Genomic DNA, 21,880 nt, shown 5'->3' with positions numbered 1-21,880 from the left:
GAAGCATATGCAGTGATGAATATGAGCTGCTCTTACAGTTCATCTGCAGAGAAACTCAGCATTTAACTCTAAAGTGCTCTGAACTTCTGACTCACACTGCAATACTTGTGAATGTCCATGCAAGTCCACTTAATGCTGAGTTACTATCCCTAAACTAAGCATAATAAGATAAATGCTTCTATCTCCTTGGGCATTCCCAACATATCTGAGTTTGCCCAAATCTCTAAAAATCAGTACTGCAAGATGAATTACCTTTTCCATTTCCTCTTTCAGATGCTTTTCATTCTGCACAGAAATATCTTTTTGTTTAGTAATCTCTTCCTTTAAATGTTCTATTTCTGCTGAAAGCTCTGGGATACGCTGATTCTCAGTGTGGAGAAGAGCAAGCTTAGCTCTGTGCTCTTCCTCCAGCACTGACACTCGTGCAGCCACCTCTGTTTCAACCTGACGTGCTGCATCTTGAGCGCTCTGCAGACGCAGTCTGGTGATTTCTGAAAATAAAGCAAAACAAAAACAACATTTTGGAATTTATTTTCCTATTCTTTCCAAATTTTATCATCTTCTTTTATGTTTATATTATAAAAAAATATTCCCAATTTTTACTTTCCTTTAACAGGGCGTATGAAAGCACATAAATAAAGCTGAATGTTGTCAGCTGTGCAATTTATCAGTAGCTATTCTAACCACAACCAACAAGAATTAACATGATGATTTTGTATTATTTTCCCATTTATCACCACCTTTGAAATCCATCACTATCAACCAACACAGAATAATGGGAAAGGAGCATGAAACCTGTGGCAGAACCTCCCACCCATCAGCAGCAGTCACAGGGGCAGACTTTCTTTCTGGACAAGTTAGTGGCAGATTTATGCAAATTTTATCTCCTCTGTTGCACATCCTATTGACATAAGGCATTTCACAAACAAAGCACATGGGACAAATCTTTAAATATTTTAATTTAAGCAATTCTGACTACTGTCTAGTATTAAAATTAAATAAATGAAGAAATATAACTGCAAATTAAGTTGCACTGATCATTTTAATCAACATTTTTAGAGCTCAAATGTTTGTGTATCACACTGGGCTTCTAGAAAGGGGGTGCAGAAACCAGAACTGCCACAGTCCCTTACCTGCACCTCAACAATATATGTATTTCATATGGAACCTAAACAAGGCAGTTTATTTTTATAATTACACTTCCAAGAAAAACAACAAGTCTTAAGAAATTACATAAACCTGTTACCTCATTGGAAGGCTCATTAAATTTAGCCATAAGAGAAATTTTAACTGAACCCTACAGCAAATACAAATCTGCTCCCTAAAATTACTTTCCTTTTTGTGTAAAATTTCATCCCAATATGTATGCCAACTAGTTGGCAAACACAGGAAGAAAGTGGTATTAACATTATATAAACAGAACAATATCAAGTACAAACAGACAAAAAAGGCATGGAACATAAAAATGTCTTAAGAGTTTTCTGTCAGATATGTTGAATGTCTCCTGTATTTGCATGAAATGGTTTCAGGTAAATACTAATGCAGGAATTGAGGGTGTCTTTCTAGGTAACAAGAATGGAAATCTGATCAACTCCTTTTAGCAACTGCTCCACTGTTGTAGTGAGTTTTACTACAGAATAATCAACTTCATGTTACCACATCTTTGCAAGTCCAACTCAACATGCCCATAAAAGTCAAAAAGCCAAGTGCTCAAAGTCAGGGATTAACATTTGAGTGTTTGATATAGTCTAAAATAAACCAACAAATTGATAATATGTTTGGACAAGCCTTTAAATATTTAAAGAAACTATAAACCATGCAAGCAGCTTACCATTTTGCTTCCAAGTCTGTCAGCTCATCTTACCTTTGATATGTTCCTCTGAAAGCTGGGCACGGAGCTGCTCAAGTTCTAAACAATGCTTTCTTTTCATTTCCTCAATTTCTGCCATATATTTGTCTGACAGCTCCATCTTCATTTTCAATAGGTCTTCCTTATATTGCAGTGCAAGGGAAGATCTTAAGGAATCTAATTCATGCCTGTGTTGCTCTTTAAGTTCTACCTGCAAACAGGCAAGTTCCTCCTACGTAAAAAATGGGTTAGAAAGAGATCTTCAGCTTTGAAGAAACTGTGCAGAGAATCTTTCAATGAGAGCACTACATGAATTACTCTGTAAGGCAACTGTTTGACACATGCACCTCTGGTTTCACCCAGCTCCTGACACTCCATCTGCTGCTACAGCAGTAGAGCCCCTCAAAGTAGAACCACAGATTCATTTAGGTTGGAAAAAAACCTTTAAGATCAAATACCATTGTAAAACTAACACACCACTAAACCACAGCCCTAAGTGCTGTCTTAGTGTACTTTGAATAGGGAAAAAGGGTGAGTAAGAACAAAATCACCTCCAAAAACTCTGTATGTTAGAACCTTTCAAGTAAAAAAATTTATATACACTCTGGGACCATGCTGCAAGGCAGATCTGACTTTCAGAAGATGTCTGAAAGCATAACAGAGGGGGATGTCCCACAGGCCTCTGGATATCTGGATAGAGATAATGTTGACTCTCAGCACAGAGGAGACTCTCCTCCACACACTCTATGAATGCAGTTTCATACTCAGCTAGGGTGACAAATAACTGCAAGGAGAAAGGCATAATGTATACATTATGCATGTATAACTCATGAGTTTTTATGTGATTTACTAATAAAATTGAGTTCATGCCATCTTGAATGCCTTGTCTGCCTGTCCCTCAGTAAAAAAACACTTTTTGTAATTAATTCCAAAAATAAAAATCTGAAGGAAAAGGAAATTTCCTTTCTGAAATTCAGTCAACTTCAAGTTGAAATAAGAAGACCTTAAATTACAACAAGGTACATGAAAGTAGGTGTATAAATAGAAGAGGAACCAAATTAGCATCTCCACCCGAAGATAACAGCAATAAAGGGTATAATTACAACAGAAGCTATAGAGAAGAGAAACACCATGAATTCTGTACTCATGTAGAAGAGCTCTGATAAGCTCTTTACTATGCACAAGACAATGCAGAAGACAAAAATTACAGAACACCATATGTTTCATCTGTTCTGCTAGGCTGAGAACTCAAGTTGCTAATTCACAATACAGTTGTCAAAAATAAATAAGCCATAACTGTCTCAAATTAACTAACTCTTTGTTAAGAGCTAGGAATCAGACATCAATTTTTATATAGGTCATGTAATGAACAGTAGAACTTCATTTTATATATATATATATAAAATAATTAAATAAATCACCTGATGTTGTTCCAACTGTTGATTTAGTTGAACAAGTGCATCCCTTCTCTCTTTCTCAGAAGTGTCTTCCACAGCTGGGACAGAACTGGGACAGAAAAAGGCATTTCAAAGTTGATTTGTGACAAACGTTACAATCATAAAGTTAAGTGAACTTTCTTTCTCACAATGTAGTACTAAAAGTAGGCACAGAACAACTGTAACAACTGCTCAGGCCTGTGCACTCATGAATTCCATCTGTGAGTTTCTAACTACTGATAGCCCAAACCCAATATATTAAGATGTTAGCATACTTTATTAAAAAGTATTATGTAAAATTTTATTTAAAATAAAAATGTATTTAAAAAAAAAACAATGGAAGCATTCTTCCCAGCATGAGATGAAAGAAAAAAGAATAGATCACCTAATGTTGCCAGCCTGATCCTGGCTCACTTCCAACTCTGACACTGAATATTCCTTCAGGTCTTGTAGTCTTTGATGCAGTAAAGTCAATTCTTCTCTGTAGTTTTCTTCAGCAACTTTTAGCTTCTTTTCAAAATAAAGTCTCAGTTGCTCCAATTCAGTTTCATGCTCACTATTTCTTTGCTGTCGCTGCTGTTCAAACTCCTGCTTTAAACGTTCTATTTCCTCCACCTGTGAGGCACGGGCCAGGAGCTGCTCTTTCAGCTCTGGAATGGAAGCAAAACCAGCAAAGCACTCAGAAGTGTGTATCTTTAGGCTAAGCCTTTCTGTGAAGATCAGCCATATTTTAGCTGTTAATAAAGCAGTAAAATGTTATCCTGCAAACTACATAAGAAAACTAACTTCCAAAAGATCATAGAATCATAGATTTGGCTAGGTTGGAAGGGACCTCAGAGATCATCAAGTCCAACCCTTGATCCACTACCACTGCAGTTACCAGACCATGGCACTGAGTGCCACATCCAGGCTCTTTTTAAATATCTCCAGAGATGGAGAATCCACTACTTCCCTGGGCAGCCCATTCCAATCCCTGATCACCCTCTCTGTAAAGAAATTCTTTCTAATATCCAACCTAAACCTTCCCTGGCACAACTTGAGACCGTGCCCTCTTGTCTTGCTGAGAGTTGTCTGGGAAAAGAGACCAACCCCCCCTTGGCTCCAACCTCCTTTCAAGGAGTTGTAGAGAGTGATGAGGTCTCCTCTGAGCCTCCTCTTCTCCAGGCTGAACAGCCCCAGTTCCTTCAGCCTCACCTCATAGGACTTGTGCTCGAGTCCCTTCATCAGCCTGGTTGCCCTCCTTTGGACCTGCTCCAGGACCTCGATATCCTTCCAGAACTGAGGGGCCCAGAACTGGACACAGTACTCGAGGTGTGGCCTCACCAGGGCTGAGTACAGGGGCAGAATCCCTTCCCTGGACCTGCTGGCCACGCTGTTCCTGATACAGGCCAGGATGCCATTGGCTTTCTTGGCCACCTGGCCACACTGCTGGCTCATGTTCAGCTTCCTGTCAATCCAGACTCCCAGGTCCCTTTCTGCCACTCTGTGCCCAGCCTGGAGCTCCCCATGGGGTTGTTGTGGCCAAAGTGCAGGACCCGGCACTTGGCCGTGTTGAACCTCATCCCGCTGGAATCAGCCCAACTCTCCAGTCTGTCCAGGTCCCTCTGCAGAGCCCTCCTGCCTTCCAGCTGATCCACACTCCCCCCAGCTTAGTGTCACCTGCAAACTTGCTGATGATGGACTCAATCCCCTCATCTAAATCATCTATAAAGATATTAAGATGAAACATTTCTTCCTCAGCAGAAATAAAACCATGTTCTCCATTTATACTGCATTCAGAAAAAACATCCTCATTGAAAGAATCAAAACCACCAACAGATTGTTAGCCCTCTGCACTTCCATGTGCCTCAGGTATGGCCTAGTGACATGCAGAGTCCTGCTATATTGCTTAATTTTCAGATGTTTGCTTTAGAAACAATTTATCTAATTAAAATATATTTAAACTTATATATTTATCTAATAAATTTAGAAGCAATAAATTTAGTCAAGAACACCTAATTTGCTCTAGGTAAAACTACCCCATAAACAAAACCAACTTGAGCACAAACCATACAGAAAACAAGCCACAAAATCAATTCTGAATTACTTGAGTGATGGTTTGTCTATCCCATGACTAGCTCAAGCAGAGGCTAAATTAATGGAATTAAAAAACAAAACAAACATCCAACAAATTACAAAAAAAAAAAAAAAAAAAAAAAAAAAAGAATGCAGTAGAAAACAGCAATCAAGGCTGGTTTAACAAGCTACCCTCCTTCCAGAGAAGAGGGTAATGGCCAACTTTGCAGAATATTAATAGACTGAGAGTTTTCTTCTCCACATTCTGTTTTAAAGAAGCAGTAACATATAGGAAATTAAAAGACTTAAGTTAGCTGAATCCCAAACAATCAACTGAAAATATAACTGCATTTCAAGAAGAAAGATCTTGGAGAAAAGCATCTCCTTATGTCACGCAAGAAAAAAACTTCAGAAACATTTATGAAAACAGAGGATGCCACCCAGGAAGCAATACAGCTGGTTGCCACAGAGTTTTTATGTAGCAAACCAGAAAACACACCCTGGAGAGTCTCACAACAAACACACAAACAGAAAGAGTAAGAGAAATAAGTAGATGGCTCCAGCCTGCTCCCAATGGGAGCAGCTGCCAAGCAGAAGGAGCAGTGGAATCAAATGACAAGCAGGGAATAGTAAAAAACACCAATGGGATATGGAAGGGAACTCCAATCTGGCACAGGCAGGTTTTTGCCTCACCAACAGTCTGTGGGGACAAATTAACCCAGAAAAGTGTTCAACAGCTTTGAACTGGCATTTCACTCCTAACATCAGAGCAGTGATGCCAATGTCCAGCTGCTACTGTTTGATTCCACCATCATGAGTGCTCAAATCAACCAAAATGCATTGTCAAGTGGTCACTCAAGAGAAGAAAAGCAGAGTAAAACTAAACACCTTTAAGATCTTGCACACCAAAGGAGATGTCCTCACCTGGATCATGGCCTTGCATTCTGGTCTCACCATCTCAAGCAAGAAGAAACAAAAAGGTTCCAAAGAATAGGAACAGGAGTTATTAGAAACATGGAAAGACATTTGAAAGGTTAGGTTGACAGACAGGAAATAAAAGAATTCTAGTCAATACTGTACAATGCTACCTGCTATAATTCTCTAATATCAAAATAGAGATCTGAAAAAGTCAGAGTAAACTCTGACTTTATTTATTCAATTTCTGACAGAAAAACACCACTAAAAAGCACCTTCACAAAACCCCATTATACTTGAAAAGCTATTTACATTGATATTATTATTAAAACAAAAGGCAAATCTGATAGACTTCAATAACCCCAGCAGAAGAAAAGAATGCCAATTACTGTCACTGTCTCAACACAAGCCTTACACATACAGTCAAGGTTAGCAGCATGACCTCCAGCTTTTTCTTTTTTCAAAATTTTCTTTTCATGCATTACACATCTATTAGTGCACATATCTGAGACAAGTTCTTCATTTCAACTGAAGAAGTGTCCTCTCCTGTCACTACACCATAACAATGACTGTTTTGTTTAAGATACCTGATTCAAGATTTAGGTGTATTAAGCCATATAAAGCATACAGTGTCAGATTTCAGCCAGTCCTTAATTTATAACAAGCTTTAAAGCTTTTTTGTAATGCAAATACACCTAAGAGAAATTTAAAAACAAAAAAAATACCCAAAATACCCCAAAAAGAAATACTCAAACCCAACAAGAAAAACCCCAAAGCTGCTCACATTTAATTGCTATGCACAATGTTTTCCTTTCATTTTTTGCTTTTAGATTTAGGGGATTTGTTTATTAAACAGAAGCATCACTATGGACAATGAGATTATTTTTAGGCTTCTACAAAACCATTCATCCATTCTGATTTCAGAAGTATCCCCTGAATTATTTTATTTTTTAGAGATATTTTTAGCTCAGGCTTTCTCCATATTTTAAAATGAAAAGTCATTTAGAAGATGTTGAATTTTCATTTTGAGAGTGAATGAAAAAGCATTTTATTTATCTCACTTGAGCAGTGGCAGGGGAAAAAAAAAAAGGTATTTGTAACTCCAGGTACAAGCTAATTACACAGTTCTCTGCATTTTTCTGTTAATGACGACTTATTTGGAGGTAATGTGGAGATCAAAGAAAATATATCACAGTCACAATAAACTATTTGAAGTCATAAAATAAGTGGTGACCCACCTTCAGTAAATAATTCTCTACTGAATTCATACCCACTTCCAAAGTGAGTACAAACAGAAGCAAAGTACTGCATTGATCAGCATTTTCTCCATTTAACTGCATTATACATAATTTAACATAGCAATGAAATTTTTTTTTCCAGAGGATTTTTCTAGCACACAGGAACAGAGTAGGAAGGGGAAGGGCAAAATGAATGAGCTTTTCCTCACAATCATACCATAGTTTTTGACAATGTAGAACCAGCTACTCATCTGACACTGCACCACCTCTCACTTCAGCAGCAGATCACTAGGGTACCACCCACCCAGATGCCTCTGTGATCTGTGTGTTTCCAGGACATGGTTACAAGTATTTTGTGTCAATAACCTGTATTTCTACACAAAGAGGAAAAAAAGTAACATGTATCAGCTCTGAACATACCACTTAGCTCCTGCCGATTTGCTCGGGTACTATCAAGCTGAGACCAAAGCTGCCTGATTTCCTCTTGTGACTGAGTCTTGAGTTCTTCATGCATAACCTGAAGCTTCTCCAGCTGCAGAACACACAATAAAAAACAAAAAACAAACCCACAACATTAAAAAAAAAAATTGTTCTAAATGCTTATTTTCAATGTAACAGTTCTGTCGGAAATAGGTGGAAACACTTCAGCTTCTGACCCAGGCTACAGGGATACTGAGTAGCATTTAACTGTTAGACCCACTCCTCCACAGGAGAATTCATTACTGGAAAAAATTAAATAACTGGATAAAAGTAAAAGACTGAAAATTAAGCATATAAATACAGAGGAAGAAACAGCACTAAATGTTACAAAGGCAATTGCATTCAGTAGATATTAAACTTCTGCCTAAAATACCAGAGTGTTTACATACTTTAGTTCTTAAACAAAACCTCTAAATAATAAAAAAGTCATGCAAATGATACACATACTGTATAGGTTTTGTTACATTATATACAGGTTAATACCTCATTCAAAACACTAATCTTTTTTACCTCCTTCTGAAGATTTTGTTCTTTTTCTTGGCTTTTCTTCTTCATATCCTCCAGGAGTTGGTTATGTTCAGTCTGCAGCTGTTCTTGTAATTTTGTAGTGGCTAAGTGGTGTTGCTTCTCCAATTCTATGCTTTTTACTGAAATTTAAAATTATTTCCATTATACCATCATCCTCGTTTCTGAATAATCTGCACAATTTTGTGCAATCAAAATAGCAATGCATGTCTCCAGACTAGAACACTAGCTTACAGGAAATCATACAAAAAAAAAAAAAATTACTTTTACTATTAAGTACTTCAAGGTCCACTATCTCCACACAGTGCTCTCTGGTTCTCTGCATCCCACACACACTGCTAAGGGGTAATCAGCTACAGTGCTGGGGGGATGAGATCTGCCCTCTGCATACATGAAGTAGAAACACACAATCCTTGAAAATGGAAATCTGTGGGCATTGCTTCATGGGCTACAAACACCAAACTGGATGACCACACTCAGCAGCATTCAGTAGACAGAAGAAGTGAATGGGAAGGACTAGGAAAGCTGGTGCCAAGTGTGCTCTGCAGTATTCCAAAAAGTTACTGCTTCATCGAGCTTTAAATATTCACAATCCAAACTCCATTTTTGTGTTACAAGTTTCTCTTCATTCTATTGATAATAATTGGAATATTGATTCATCCAGTGACTGCCCAGGCCACTTCTCATTTGGCAGCAAAACAATACCTCCTTTTAATATCTCAAAGAAGAGTCCAGCTCATATTCCATAGAAGTCAAAATGCAACACAGCTATCTAGGCTGTAAATATTTTTTTTTCATTTACAGCCTGTTTTCTAGACAGTCTTGTGCCATGGGCCCAGTATTTACATGAGAGCACATGGATATGTCTTGCATTTGCTTTTTAAACACGTTCTAAAAACACTTAGTGAGCTTTGCCATTGTTCAACACTGACACCTGCTTCCAGACCATGGCACTTACTTTTAGACTGTTCATTCTCAGAAGAAAGAAGCTCCAGTTCTGTTCTGAGTTTTTCTAATTCCATCTCCAGAGTTTTCTGCAGTTCTACCATCTCAGACCGATGTTTTTCACACAGCTCTTCACGTGTGCTTTCTAAACGCATCTCAGACTCCAATTCCCAGTCTCTTTTAAGATTCTAAGAGAGCAGAACACACTCTTTAAACAAACATTAGTAAATTTAGTACTTTTTTTTCTTTGCCCCTCCATTTATTTGTCCTCTAAAATAAATGTATAGTAGACAAATGACTTCCAGCAGCTATAGTTTACTGAAGGAAGTTTTACTTTTTCTTATAAGAAGAACAGAATTTGTACCTCTAATGCCTGGATATGTCTCTCTTCCATTTCCAATTCTATTCTGTTTTTCTGATCAACTGTGAAAGAAAATACCACTTATTAATAAAATTACATAAAATGTTATTACATTGTAAGTAGAAACATGGACAAGGCTACCATTTTCAATATGAAATTATGGCTTGAATAGGTGAGCACACAGCAGAGCAAGGTACTGGCTTCTATCCAAATCTCCTGTTATGCTACACCCCTGTCATTCAATTTTCTTTGCTTATCAATGTAATATCAGATGCCAGTATTTCACTGTACTTCACTATCAATTGTTTGAATCATCTCTCTCTCTGAGACACAGTAAAAAAACAGCAGGCAGCAGCAAGTAGGAAATTCTCCAAAAACTACTTCTAGAAATGATTAGGAAACAGCTTGCAAGACAGATGCTACTATTTGCTTAATTACAACTGATACCAATGGCTTCTTCCTCCCCAGATGCATTCCAAATTCTTATTCCTCACCTTTCTTTACCTGCAAGAGTCCTGGTAAAGGCCCATCAGTTCCCTTCTCACAGCTTCAAAGGACATTGCCTGAGCTCACAATCTTATTTCAAGTCTTTCCATAGGAAATGAGAACTTGGAGACTATGATGGTGCCAGCTACCCAGCTAATGGTCCAGGAGAGGAAGAAATATCATCTAAGTCACAAAGCAGTGTCCCTAGCACTCAAGTTACTTGGGTCATGCCCAATCATTGCCTCCCCTGAAAAATCTTTCCTTTAATCCCCCAGGTAACACTATTTACAACTCCCTAACAGGTCTCCTGCAGAGAATCTCCAGATTCTCTTTCTCAGCCCCTATGTTCAGGCACTGACAAGGTTGTTATGTTCATAGTAAGTTACCTTGCCAAAACCCATGTAAACAGCAGCGATCTTAAGAACTGCAGCCAGACCTCCTCCTGCTCTCAAATCCCACTATGCCATCAGTTTATTACTGCTGGTAACAAATTGCTTCCTATTTTCAGGTCAAAAAGACATAGCCCCAAAACAGTCTTTTCCTCTCAGTGCAGAAAAACTGAAGGAATGGTTCCTGAACTTTTTCAGTGAATTGGTACAGACCTCACATTTCTACAGAAATTCCCCAAACTCTGCCATACAGGTCAGAAATGGTCTCCTGATTGAGGAAGAGGCAAATATACCAAACAATGCCAAGAGCACCATCAGCCAGTCTGCAGTACTATCATGCAAAGCTTTCCTCTTGTTGATGTTAAAATACAATCATATATCAAGCACATCACAAAGGACACCCAGTTGCAGGTTCTCAGTGACCTTTTGGTTCCCTTCCAATTCCTCTATCCTCCTTTTGAAAGCACTGAGAGGGCAAGCCAGGAAGCATTTCCACATCTAGTCAGAAACACAAAAGAAGTCAATGCTAAAATAGGGCAATAAAACCCTTTAGGAAACATCAGGGCTCAACTCTTTGTACTTGAAATTCTTTGAGAGCTCTCAAATGTTTCCTCATGCCTCCTGAAAGCAATCAGCTGAGTAGTGTTATTTTGCAGAAGCAGCAGGAAAACACCCCAATAGCTGAAGAAAAATTGAACTTGTGTCTGTATGACTTCATTTTGTCCTACAGGACACGCACATCCCAGACACTGCAACACCAGCTGTCACTCAAAAGACTAATTCTACACCAAGACAGGAACTTCTGGAGGAAGTCTGGCAAATACCTAGTTCTTGCTGATACTTTGACTTCAGGTCTTCTTTTTCCTTCAGACACTGCTCTTTAATCTTCTCTGACTCCAGCTGATGGCGACTTTGCAGAATTGCCACCTCTTGAGCACGTTTGTCATTGAGCATCTCCCGTAGCTCCACAAGGGCAGTTTCCTTTTCTTTTCTCAGGTTTGATTGTGTTAGCTCAAGCTGGGAGGTGTGCATATTGTTTAGGCTTAGGCGTAAAGTTTCAAGTTCAAGGCTGTGCAGAGTCTGTAAAGAAGAAAAAGGATTTTTCCCTTCTCCTCTAATGAAATGTGTTCACTTTTTTCATGACCAGTTTCAGTTTCAATTGGTCTTAGCTGTTAATCAGACCTAAGTTTTGCCTCTCTATCCTTGAAAAGTGTTCCTTCATGGCAGTGGCAGAAACCTGAAATTAAGCTGAAATTAAGTGCATAACACTAAGCGCAGAGACAAAGGTGTCCCTTACCTGTTAATTTCATCTCCTACCAAGTAACTTCAATCTGTCCACTTGCTCACAATGTCAAAACAAAACACAAGCTCACAAGCTCAACTTTGCACTGTCCCTTAAATTCCTTATATTTGCTATTGGTCATATTTTGTTAAAAAGGGAAAGTCTCAAGTGGTATTGGAAAAGTGTAAATGAAATTCAACATGCTTCATTAAAAACACAAAACAAGGATATCCAACTGTTAAAACTGGCTGCTAAAAGAGACCAAAGAAACTTTTCAACTCTTTAATAAACTGAGAAGTTCAGCAACATCTTGTAGTTAGACACGACACTTCATTTCCACTTTGCATTTAGTGGAAGTGTCCAAAAGCCTAGTAAATATTTAGAGGAAAATGTCAGGCTTAAAATTCATGATGACATTAGTGGAAAACCTGAGTGGGAGGGGCTAAATATAGTAAAAAAAAATAAATTTTAATTTCTGTAAACAAGACATGAAAAATGAAGAAGTGGATTTTCTTCTAAAGCCCATCAATTTAGGCATTCAGCTGTCTTCAGAACTACATGTTAACATGTAATGACAGTGAGGATCCTGAAGAATTACTGTAAAAAATACCTACTAACACCCACCAAAGGAACACTCCTAATTTTTCAGTTGCCACACTACATAAAGAAGACACACAGAGTAGGCAGAACAATCAGGAAATTTTTTTTTTTTTTTTTTTGAACAGCCAGGTAACCAAAACAGCAATTACAGCTTCTTTTACCTGTGACTGGAGCTGAGCTTGCTCAATCTCTGCTCTGTGTGTGGCTGCCATTTGCTTCCGAAGTTCATCCAACAGGTGCTCCTGTTCTTTTTTTAGTTCAGCACAGACCTTCTCCATTTCCTCCTCATGTTTAGTAATCAGTTCTGAGATCTCACGATCATGCTCTCGTTCATGTACCTGAAAAAAAAAAAAGAAAAAAAAAAAAAGAGCTTCAAAATATGACTGGCAAGCCCCCTCATAAATCATCAAGCCAGAATTCAACCCCCCTCCTGATCCCAAATCAATGACACCACGGGAAAAAATAAAAACAAAACAAAAAAAGCCACACTAATAAATTTTTGCTTCTCTAAAAGGTTTGTAGTGCTTAAATGACAAACAATACAAAATTTGATTTTTCTGAAATAGACCAAATTACAGCATTTACCTTTTTTATAAAAGCAATCTGTTCCTTTCTTTCTTCTTCCAACTTCTGCTCTTTTTCAACTTTCTCCCTTATTTCAGCATTTAATTCTTCTACCTGAAAACAGACATTCAAAATTGCAATTACTACCTTAAGCATTCAGAAAACCCAAGACTCCTGCCATTATCAGGATTTCGTACCTCTTCTGTGTGTATCAAACTCACTTTAGTTAATTCAGCAAGGTGTTGAGCCTCCAGTTTATCAATTTCCTCTTGGTAATGTTTCATCATCTCAGCTTGTGCAGACTGCAAGCGAGTCTCAAGCTCCAAACAGACTTTCTTCAACTGGGCAATTTCTTCAGTCAACTGGCTTTTTTCCTCACTATATTCAGTAGTTTTTGCCTTGATTTCAGCATTAAGTTTACAAATTTCTAGGTTGCTGAAGTTTAATCTGTCTTCATATCCCAGTCTTTCACACTCCTGTATTTCTTTCAGGTTTTTGACTTCAGCATTAAGTTCATGTATGTTCTTCTCAAGATCCTCAATGATGGTAGCATTCTCTGATAGTGCTTTTTTTGCTTTTACTAGATCCCCCTCCACATCAGATAATCTTTCTCCTAAGGCTGTTTTTTCCTTCAATAACAGTGCTAAATTTTGCTCTTTATTATTGATTTCAGCTTTCAGCAACTCCTGTTCTTTTAGCAATGTTTCTTCAGATACAGTTTTCTGACCAAGCAGCTCTGCTACTGTCTGGTTTTTAGCCTTCTGAGCTTCAAGTTGGTTTTGCATTTGATCCCTTTGAGTTTGCAAAGCAGCCAACTGACGTCCAAAAAGAGACTGCACTTCACTTGTTACAGAATCAGAAGCTGTTTTCTGTTCTTGAACTTCTTTCACTAATTGCTCCTGAGTTCGCAGCTGTACCATCAACATTTCTTTTTCCTCCTGGAGGTCTTTTACCATTCCTTGCCAGGCAGAGGAATTGGACACTTGTGTTAAAGGCTCACCCCTACCCTCACTTTGCTGCTTTACTAAAAAGGTTATTTTGTTTTCAAGTTCTTTCTCCTTCTCTATTTTTTGAAGAAGTTCTTTTTCACAACGGACCCGTGCTTCGCATTGCTCATCCAATTCCACACGTAAAACAGACAGCTCAGCCATTACTTTTTCCCATTTTCCAACAGCTTCTTGGGTCGCCTGATAAGATTTCTTCAGGGCTGATTCCTTCTCATGGAGCTGCTCAGTGAGCTTCACACATCTCTCTAGCAAACAAGTTGTCTCATTGTCCTTTATGTCATCGTGGTCACTTATTTTCTTTTGCTGCAGGGAGCTATCTGACAAAAACGAAACAAAGGCCTCTGCTCCCACCTCAGTCTCTTCAAAAGTCTCTTGAGCCAAACTGCTACAACAGGTTTCCTCATCAAGGCCAAAGTGTAATGGAGGAGTTCTAAAATCTCTGCTGGGTTCTAGGAGCACACAGCTGTCTAACCCATACCTACTGCATCTGCCTTCTTCAATGGCATAACCTTCAGAAGCACTGGACACATACGACTCTTCTGGTTTCTCTGTGGAGATGAGGTATTTAGCCAATAGGCCTTCTTCACCACTGAAAAGCTCTTGTTCCGACAAGTGTTCCTCAGAAAAGTTCTCTCCTTCACTAACTTCATTATTCTCTCTGGTCTTCAAATTCTTCGTTTCTTCTAATTGATCCCTTGAGGAATCTACTCCCAAGCCATGCTGTAAATCCAGTTCTTGAATTAGCTCATCTTCACCTTTCAGCTGGTGTGGTTTATTCAATGCATCATCAAGCTCTGCTCTCTGCAACTGTGACACCTCTGGTGAAACCTGGTTTTCCTTCAATTTCATTAGCTTCTTATTGGGAACAATCTCTTCATCATGCTTTTGCCTCACATCTGTACTTCTTTCACTCTCATTAAGTTGCTTCTCTTTTAATTTCTGAATATAAGAATTCAGTTTCCAAAACTCTTCACTCAAGGACTGCTTCTCTTGTTTATACCGCTGGGCTTCCTTGACCTGCTCTTCTGCATCGGAGAGTTGAGACTTAAGCCCATCAATTAAAGCCTTGTATTTAGACTCAAGTTCAGATTTTTCTCTCTGGAAGTCTTCCTGTTGGTTTTCAAGTTCCCTTCTCAAACTTTCTTTTTTAATTTCAGATTCACTAAGACCATTATTTAAGTCAATTATTATGCCATTCAAATTCTGAATGTACTCTTCAGAATTCAGAGCAGAGAGCTCTTTTTTTAACTGTTCAAGTTCATTCTTATGTTTTAAAAGAATTTCTTTTTCATATATTTGTTTGGCTTCTGCAATCTCTCTTCTGTGGCACTTCTCCAGCTCAGCCCTCAGGTTCTCCATCTGTCTGCAAATGTCCTTTTCATGACGGATTTTCAGTTCTTCAATATGTTGCTGTTCTTTAATTTTGGATGCAGCTACTTCATTTTTTAATTCTGTTATTTCTGAGTCCCGGAGAGAAAGGGTATGTTGTAGTACAGACAAGCTCAATCTTTCTGATGTCAGTAGATCCTGAAGACTTTTAATACACTGCTCTTTTTCTCCTATGCTTTTGTGGAGCTTTTGCATTGTATCTTTCATATCCTCTTCCATTTGGGAAAGGAGACTTTCTTTATCTTTGGCATTCTTAAAAATAAAGTATTATATAAAATATGTCATTGAAATATAACACTGTAAATTCCTTAGGCCTCCTATTTTTTATATACCTTAACAAATAATACTCAGTGTCAAGAGCAGGGTGTATCACTGGCCTAGGCAACAGAATTTTTAAACACATCCTTAAGAGTGAAAAGTACAAACAAAAGACTCTACAAATGCAGTAGCAAATATGAGACTGTCCAAGCAACAGGAAGCAGAACACCACTGGCTTCAAAGCGAAAGAACATAGAATTTTAATTAAAAAATAAAAATCAGACACCACTCCATCTCGCATGCACTTGCACAGAGAAAACACCTCCCACAGGCAGGACTGGGCCAACAGAACAACCATGTCAAGCTGACTGAAAAGTTTAAGACTTTCAGCTGTGGTATTGCTGATTATGTGATAAGACCAGACCTTTTAAGCTGTTCTTTTAATATACGTTAGTAATAAAAATCCCTATAAATATGATTCTGAAGAAAAGAAGTTCAAAAATATGTTTGAAGTTCATACACAACATTATGATTCTATGTCCACACAGCATATCCAGCAACCTTCCCCCCACTGGAAGCCTCTGTCAGTTACGTTCCCACTTGTCTCAGTTCAACAAACACCAGAGGCATCTGCTTCAGATGGAAACTTCTTAGTATTATACAACAGCATAGCAGTAACAAAGACCAATCCTTCTGCAACAGAAACCAGTGGAGTAATTCCAAATAAGTGAATTTTTAAGATGGAGAAACCCAGACTGGTTTGGGTTGGAAAGCACCTTAAAAACCACCCCAATCCAAACCCCCTGCCACGAGCAGCAACACCTTGCACTAGACCAGGTTGCTCCAAGCCCCATCCAGCCTGGCCTTCAACACTGCCAGGGACAGGGCAGTCACAGCTTCTCTGGGCAACCTGGGCCTCACCACCCTTGCTAAAGATTTTCTTCCTAATGTCTCACCTAAATCTCCCCTCTTGCAGTTTAAAGTCATTCCCCCTTGTCCCATCACTCCCTGCTCTTGTCAAAAGTCCCTCCCCAGCTTTCCTGTAGCCCCTACAGATACTGGAAGGTGCTCTAAGGTCTCCCTGGAGCCTTCTCTTCTCCAGGCTGAACCCCAACTCACTCAGTCTGTCTTTATAGCAGAGGTGCTCCAGCCCTCTGAGCATCTTTGTGGCCTCCTCTGGACTTGCTTGCAACAGAACTGAATCCTTATTTCAGCCCCCCAAAGCATCTTAAACTGAGAGCAGCTCTTTTGCCTTAGCCAAATATCACCACCTTCAGAGGATTTTTTTTGTTCAGTACTGAAGTGAAGCTTCACTCCTGAAGCATCAATGTTACCCCATGCACAAGTTAAATGTTCATTGCAGACTCTTCCTCTAAAAACTTCCTCCAAGACTTTGGTTTGCACGATCACAACAAAAACCTAATTACCTGGAACTCTCTAATTATGAGGTTACTTTAAAGATTTTTTTTTTACCCTTTGAGAAGACTCAAGTTGTAGCTCCAGGTCATGTGCTTTCTGACGCAGCATCTCCAAATGTTTATCTTGCTCTTTGAGGCGGTTCTGAAACAAGGACATCTGTTTCTGAGCTTCTAATACTTCATTTTTCCCACAACTGTTACTCTTCAGCATCTTATTAACCTGAATACATAAAGGTACTCACAGTCAGAAGTTTGTATCAGAAAAACATCAGATAGAAGTCTCACTGTATGCTTAAAATATACTCTATTCTTTCACTACAGATACACTCTATGTCTTTCATTCTCAGTGATTAAGAATCTCCCTAAGAAGTTAAACAATTCTTTTAGATACTGTCACTTACTCTAAAGAATAAGGGTTAGACAATTCATCTCTATGAAGCCATTAAAACACAGAACTTCCAGTGAGTTAGGCATACTGGTGGTAGCTTTAGCAGTGCTGTGTTAATGGATGGACTTGATGATCTTAAAGGATTTCCCCAACCAAAACAACTCTGTGATACTGGTAAGCAGACAATGAACTAAGCCAGTCTGCTCTGAAAAGTATTTACAGCTCAATACTACACTGAATTTTTTTTTCTCTCCACTTCCCTCCAAATGAAAACATTTACACCTGTGAGAGTAAAAAAGTAACATATTCTTTTTTGTAACCTTTTTCTAAGACTTCACAAAGACTGATACTTATTAAGACAGTATTACTATTTGTATCTATTATCAAAGTTGTCATGCTTCTATAAACAACTTACATCCTATTACTAATCTTTTTTAGAACTTGCCTGAAGTGCTTTATTGTTTCTTTCAATGGCTTACTGAACAAATACCAACAAACCTCTGCAGTTTTCCACTACTACCCCATATTTTTACAATTCCAGTCAGAACTGTACATAGAAAGCAGTATTTTTTGCTCTTTTCCTAAGCTAGAATTTCGTTTAGCAGCAGATTTATTTTCCATGGAATGAGCAACTCCTTCTAGATAACCCTTGGACTTCAGTCCTTTTTCTTTATTTGTTTGGTTTTTTGTTGGTGTTGGTTTGCTTTTGCTCTAGTGTGGGATTTTTGGGGAGGTTGTTTTTTTTATTTGAGTATTATGGGGTTTTGTGTGTGGTGTTTTTTTTACTTTGGTTTGGTTTTTTGTTTGTTTGAGGTTTTAAATTTTTTTTAAAACTTGCTTTCTGTCAAGACAGTTAAGACACGTAATCCCTTTTAATGCAATGCTAGTCTTGCAAACCTGGAATGGTAAGTAAACATAAATATTACTGTTTGGTACATACTACAAGGGTCCTCTGACATTAAACATACAGGCATTCATAAAGAATACCCACTAGAACACTGAACATCAACAAAGAAGAATAAATTAATTATATTTTTAACTTTCAGTAAAGGAAAGACTGTAGTATCCAGGAATTAGATCTGTGATCAGCTTGTTGCATTGAAGCAGGATCCTGTGTGTCATAGTGGCTGTATCAACCACCTTCAGGGTATTTTAAACTTCTTACTTCAAGCCAAGTCACATTATTTCAACCTAGCAGGTTTCTGGAGAACATCTGAGTTACATTTGTCCATGTGTATGCATACTCAGAGCTTTCTTTTGCAAAGGCAAGGAAAACACATTACACCTACACCCAGATTGCAATGATTGCTGTATACAGACATCAAAGAACTAATATTGGGCAGAATTCCCTAATAAGGGCTAAGAAGTGTAACGACCCCTCCAGACATCACACAAATAAATACAAAATATAAGGATGTCTCTGAGATTTCTCCCTAACAACTGGAAAAACTCTGCCTCTCCCTGAAATAATTTTTACTGTGCATTGCTAACTGAACTATGAAGAGCTGTGTGATAAGCTTGATATGTTTTTAAGTTCCTATTCCAAACCTGTTCTTATTTCCTTTGTAAAAGAGCAAACATTGGAGGAGAGGCACACCTGATGTAACTGAAACTGTAAATCATGGATCTGACCAGCTGCACATGAAGCCTCTTCCTGTAGGTCATCCTGATCCTTCTTTGCCTGTTGAAGGCAGCTTGTTAGTTTCCTGATGACTTCATTCTGCTCTTGAACAGTGGTTTCCTACATAGATCACAAGTAGAGTTTTAAGGTTAAAATAGCCTTAACATATGAGGAACTCAGTAAGTTTTCTTAAAGCAAAGTGTTAAAATCTTGTCTATAGTACACACTTAAGTTTTATACTTAAGTTTCAACAAACTTGCACCAAAGGCCCAGAAGTGTTTGTGTTCAAACATGATGGCAGGCATAATGAAAGAAATCTTACACTGATTGCAAAAAGACTCATCTAACAGACTTTTTAAACAAGTTGTAGGATACCAGTAATGAAATACATGTTTTTACTTCAAAATTTTTTGTCTCTTATTGATGTAAAAGAAATCAAGTTTTCCTGTATGATATAATGAATATTTAGTACTCCCTAAACACTCTTATCTGTCAGCTTTTCTTTTCAGTGATATGAAAGAAAGATGATGGGATACATAATCCTATTTTACATTAATCACATCAACCTTTTCAATTTATTTTTCACCAGCAGGAAATGATGTTGTTTCCCCAGTCCTAGAAGGACAAAAACAATGTGAAAAGGAGGAAGTTACTGTTCAGAAGAAGAACCTCATAGTCTTCCTTTACATAGCAATGCTAGAGAAAGGCAATTCAAAATATATTCCTTTCAATATTTGGGGAGAGAGGAAGGTGCATATCGGTTTAATGAAGTTTAATTTATCATACTTAGCTCATACAAAAATATTTCTCCCCAAAAGCAAAAAGCCACAAGCATTTACAAATATACAAAAAGTAATGATCTCTGGGGGAAGAAGTCACAGGGGTGGAGGTTGTGGTAGTGGTGCTATGAGATCACTTGAAAAGGAACTTAGCTGCATGTTTATCAGGTATGTCCACATAAACATTGACATTCCAGTAAGTACCTCCTTTTCAATAGTTTGAACAATCTTTTAGGTGGGTCATGCATTTTTGGCATGACCTTGACATACAACATTTTTGCAAATTTTTTTTTTTTAAGTCCCATTAGTGTTGATTCTTGCAGCCTTTTTTTATAAAGGCCCTCCCCTCAACATGATAAGAAACCATCAATAAAAACAAGTAGCAAGTGTCCAACTGTTTCTCAGCAGACTATTCTAACTATACATTCCATAAAACCCCTCTAAAAATAGAAGCACTTCAAGTTTCATTTTACTCTCACTTGATTCAAGCAATATGAACTCCTTGACAATGGTAAACAGGAACCCCCAGTCCTGCTTTCCACAGCAGAAACCAGCATGGTAGAAATGCTTTGCAATAAAAAAAATACTCAAAGTCTTGCCTCCCAAGTATGTTAGTATTAAAATAAAGCAGTATCATGCCCATTATCCAGTTCTTTTAAACAAAGTACCTGAAGCTGCACAGAGTCACTGTGTTGTGTAAGTTGTTCCTGTAGCTTGCCCATCTCTGCACTGAGTCTTTTGACTGCTTCTTCTTTCTCCAGAAGTTTATCCTCTAACTCAGCTACTCTGGCCTGACACATCTTAGCATCAAGTTCACAGCATTCTGCAGCAGAATTTATCTTAACTTCCTTCATAAAAGCAAAAAATAAACAAAATTATTCACCAAAACAATACATCATTTCTGTTTTGTGATTATTCTGAATATAAATTGGAGCTTAAAATCTGGACAAATTCTAGCTTATAAGTAATTTAACTCTGCAACTTTGTATGAAGTCCTTAATTCTTAATACTTCCAATAAAAAAAAATTGTAGAGAATTTTCATATAATATTTCAATGCACAAAAGTAAACTAGGGAGAAGAGCCTTGTGATTCTATGGCACCAAATTGTGGCAAAGTGCCAGTTTGACACCTGTTGGGATTTAAAACACATTCCAGCTTACAAGTGGGATGGGGAGGAATACTACCAAAATTAAACAAAGATTTTCCATACATCTGTGACAACTGGGGAATAGGCCACCCACAGGAAAAATAATGTTAAATCAAGAATTTCATATTATTAAATTCAAGTTTAAGCACCTAATGCAAATAAATATTCAACATATACTCAGAGTTTCTGTGGCTAGTAACAGCCATGCAAAACAATTACAGAGAAGCTGCTCCAATCAATCCTGTGGTTTTTGGTATCATAATTTTATTTTAAATACTTTGGCTTTAATGTACGAAACTATTAAAGAATGAATCTACTTTTCAATTAAAAAAATCATCCAAATTTCTCTGGGCAAGATCCACTTTCTTACTAAAATCAATTTTCTGAGCAACCAATTCCATTGTCAGTACACGTACATACAGTAAGTTTCTGCTTTAGACTGTAAAATAGTGGAACTGCAGCACTTTTATCACATTTTTAACAGTGCTCAACAGCTATTAGTTTAGTAACCAATTATCATACTCTTATTTCACATATGTATCATCTTTCACTAATGATACATTCTCTCCTACTTCAGATGCATGTTCATTCAGTACATCCCAGCTGGAAAAGTAAGAACTCCCCTGGGAAGTAAACAAATGAAACAAACATGAAATCATGACCATTGTTAAAAATATGAAAGGAAAAATTGATTATTTTGGAAAGTGCATGGGCTTAAGTTCATGTTGTGAGTCAATATACCAGTGA

At 37.8% G+C, this 21,880-nt stretch overlaps 1 protein-coding gene across 1 annotated transcript in view; it reads right to left on the bottom strand.

Moving 5' to 3' along the window:
• PCNT (pericentrin) overlaps window positions 1-21,880 on the bottom strand; it is an 88,435-nt gene that overhangs the window by 58,258 nt on the left and 8,297 nt on the right. Inside the window, exons 3-18 of the mRNA XM_030454402.1 lie at window positions 20,654-20,833; window positions 19,183-19,326; window positions 17,253-17,417; window positions 13,323-15,773; window positions 13,147-13,239; window positions 12,723-12,899; window positions 11,504-11,759; window positions 9,808-9,866; window positions 9,457-9,631; window positions 8,484-8,620; window positions 7,914-8,025; window positions 6,265-6,297; window positions 3,671-3,935; window positions 3,271-3,355; window positions 1,865-2,081; window positions 253-491 (exon numbers count right to left, since the gene is read on the bottom strand). Coding sequence (XP_030310262.1) covers window positions 253-491; window positions 1,865-2,081; window positions 3,271-3,355; window positions 3,671-3,935; window positions 6,265-6,297; window positions 7,914-8,025; window positions 8,484-8,620; window positions 9,457-9,631; window positions 9,808-9,866; window positions 11,504-11,759; window positions 12,723-12,899; window positions 13,147-13,239; window positions 13,323-15,773; window positions 17,253-17,417; window positions 19,183-19,326; window positions 20,654-20,833 — 4,788 coding nt within the window. The remainder of the gene's footprint in view (window positions 1-252; window positions 492-1,864; window positions 2,082-3,270; window positions 3,356-3,670; window positions 3,936-6,264; window positions 6,298-7,913; window positions 8,026-8,483; window positions 8,621-9,456; window positions 9,632-9,807; window positions 9,867-11,503; window positions 11,760-12,722; window positions 12,900-13,146; window positions 13,240-13,322; window positions 15,774-17,252; window positions 17,418-19,182; window positions 19,327-20,653; window positions 20,834-21,880) is intronic.

This window comes from Calypte anna, chromosome 7 (assembly GCF_003957555.1).
Source record: "Calypte anna isolate BGI_N300 chromosome 7, bCalAnn1_v1.p, whole genome shotgun sequence".
Classification (NCBI taxonomy): domain Eukaryota; kingdom Metazoa; phylum Chordata; class Aves; order Apodiformes; family Trochilidae; genus Calypte; species Calypte anna.
Note: the sequence above shows the minus strand (reverse complement) of the source record. Positions and strands in the feature narration are given on the sequence as shown.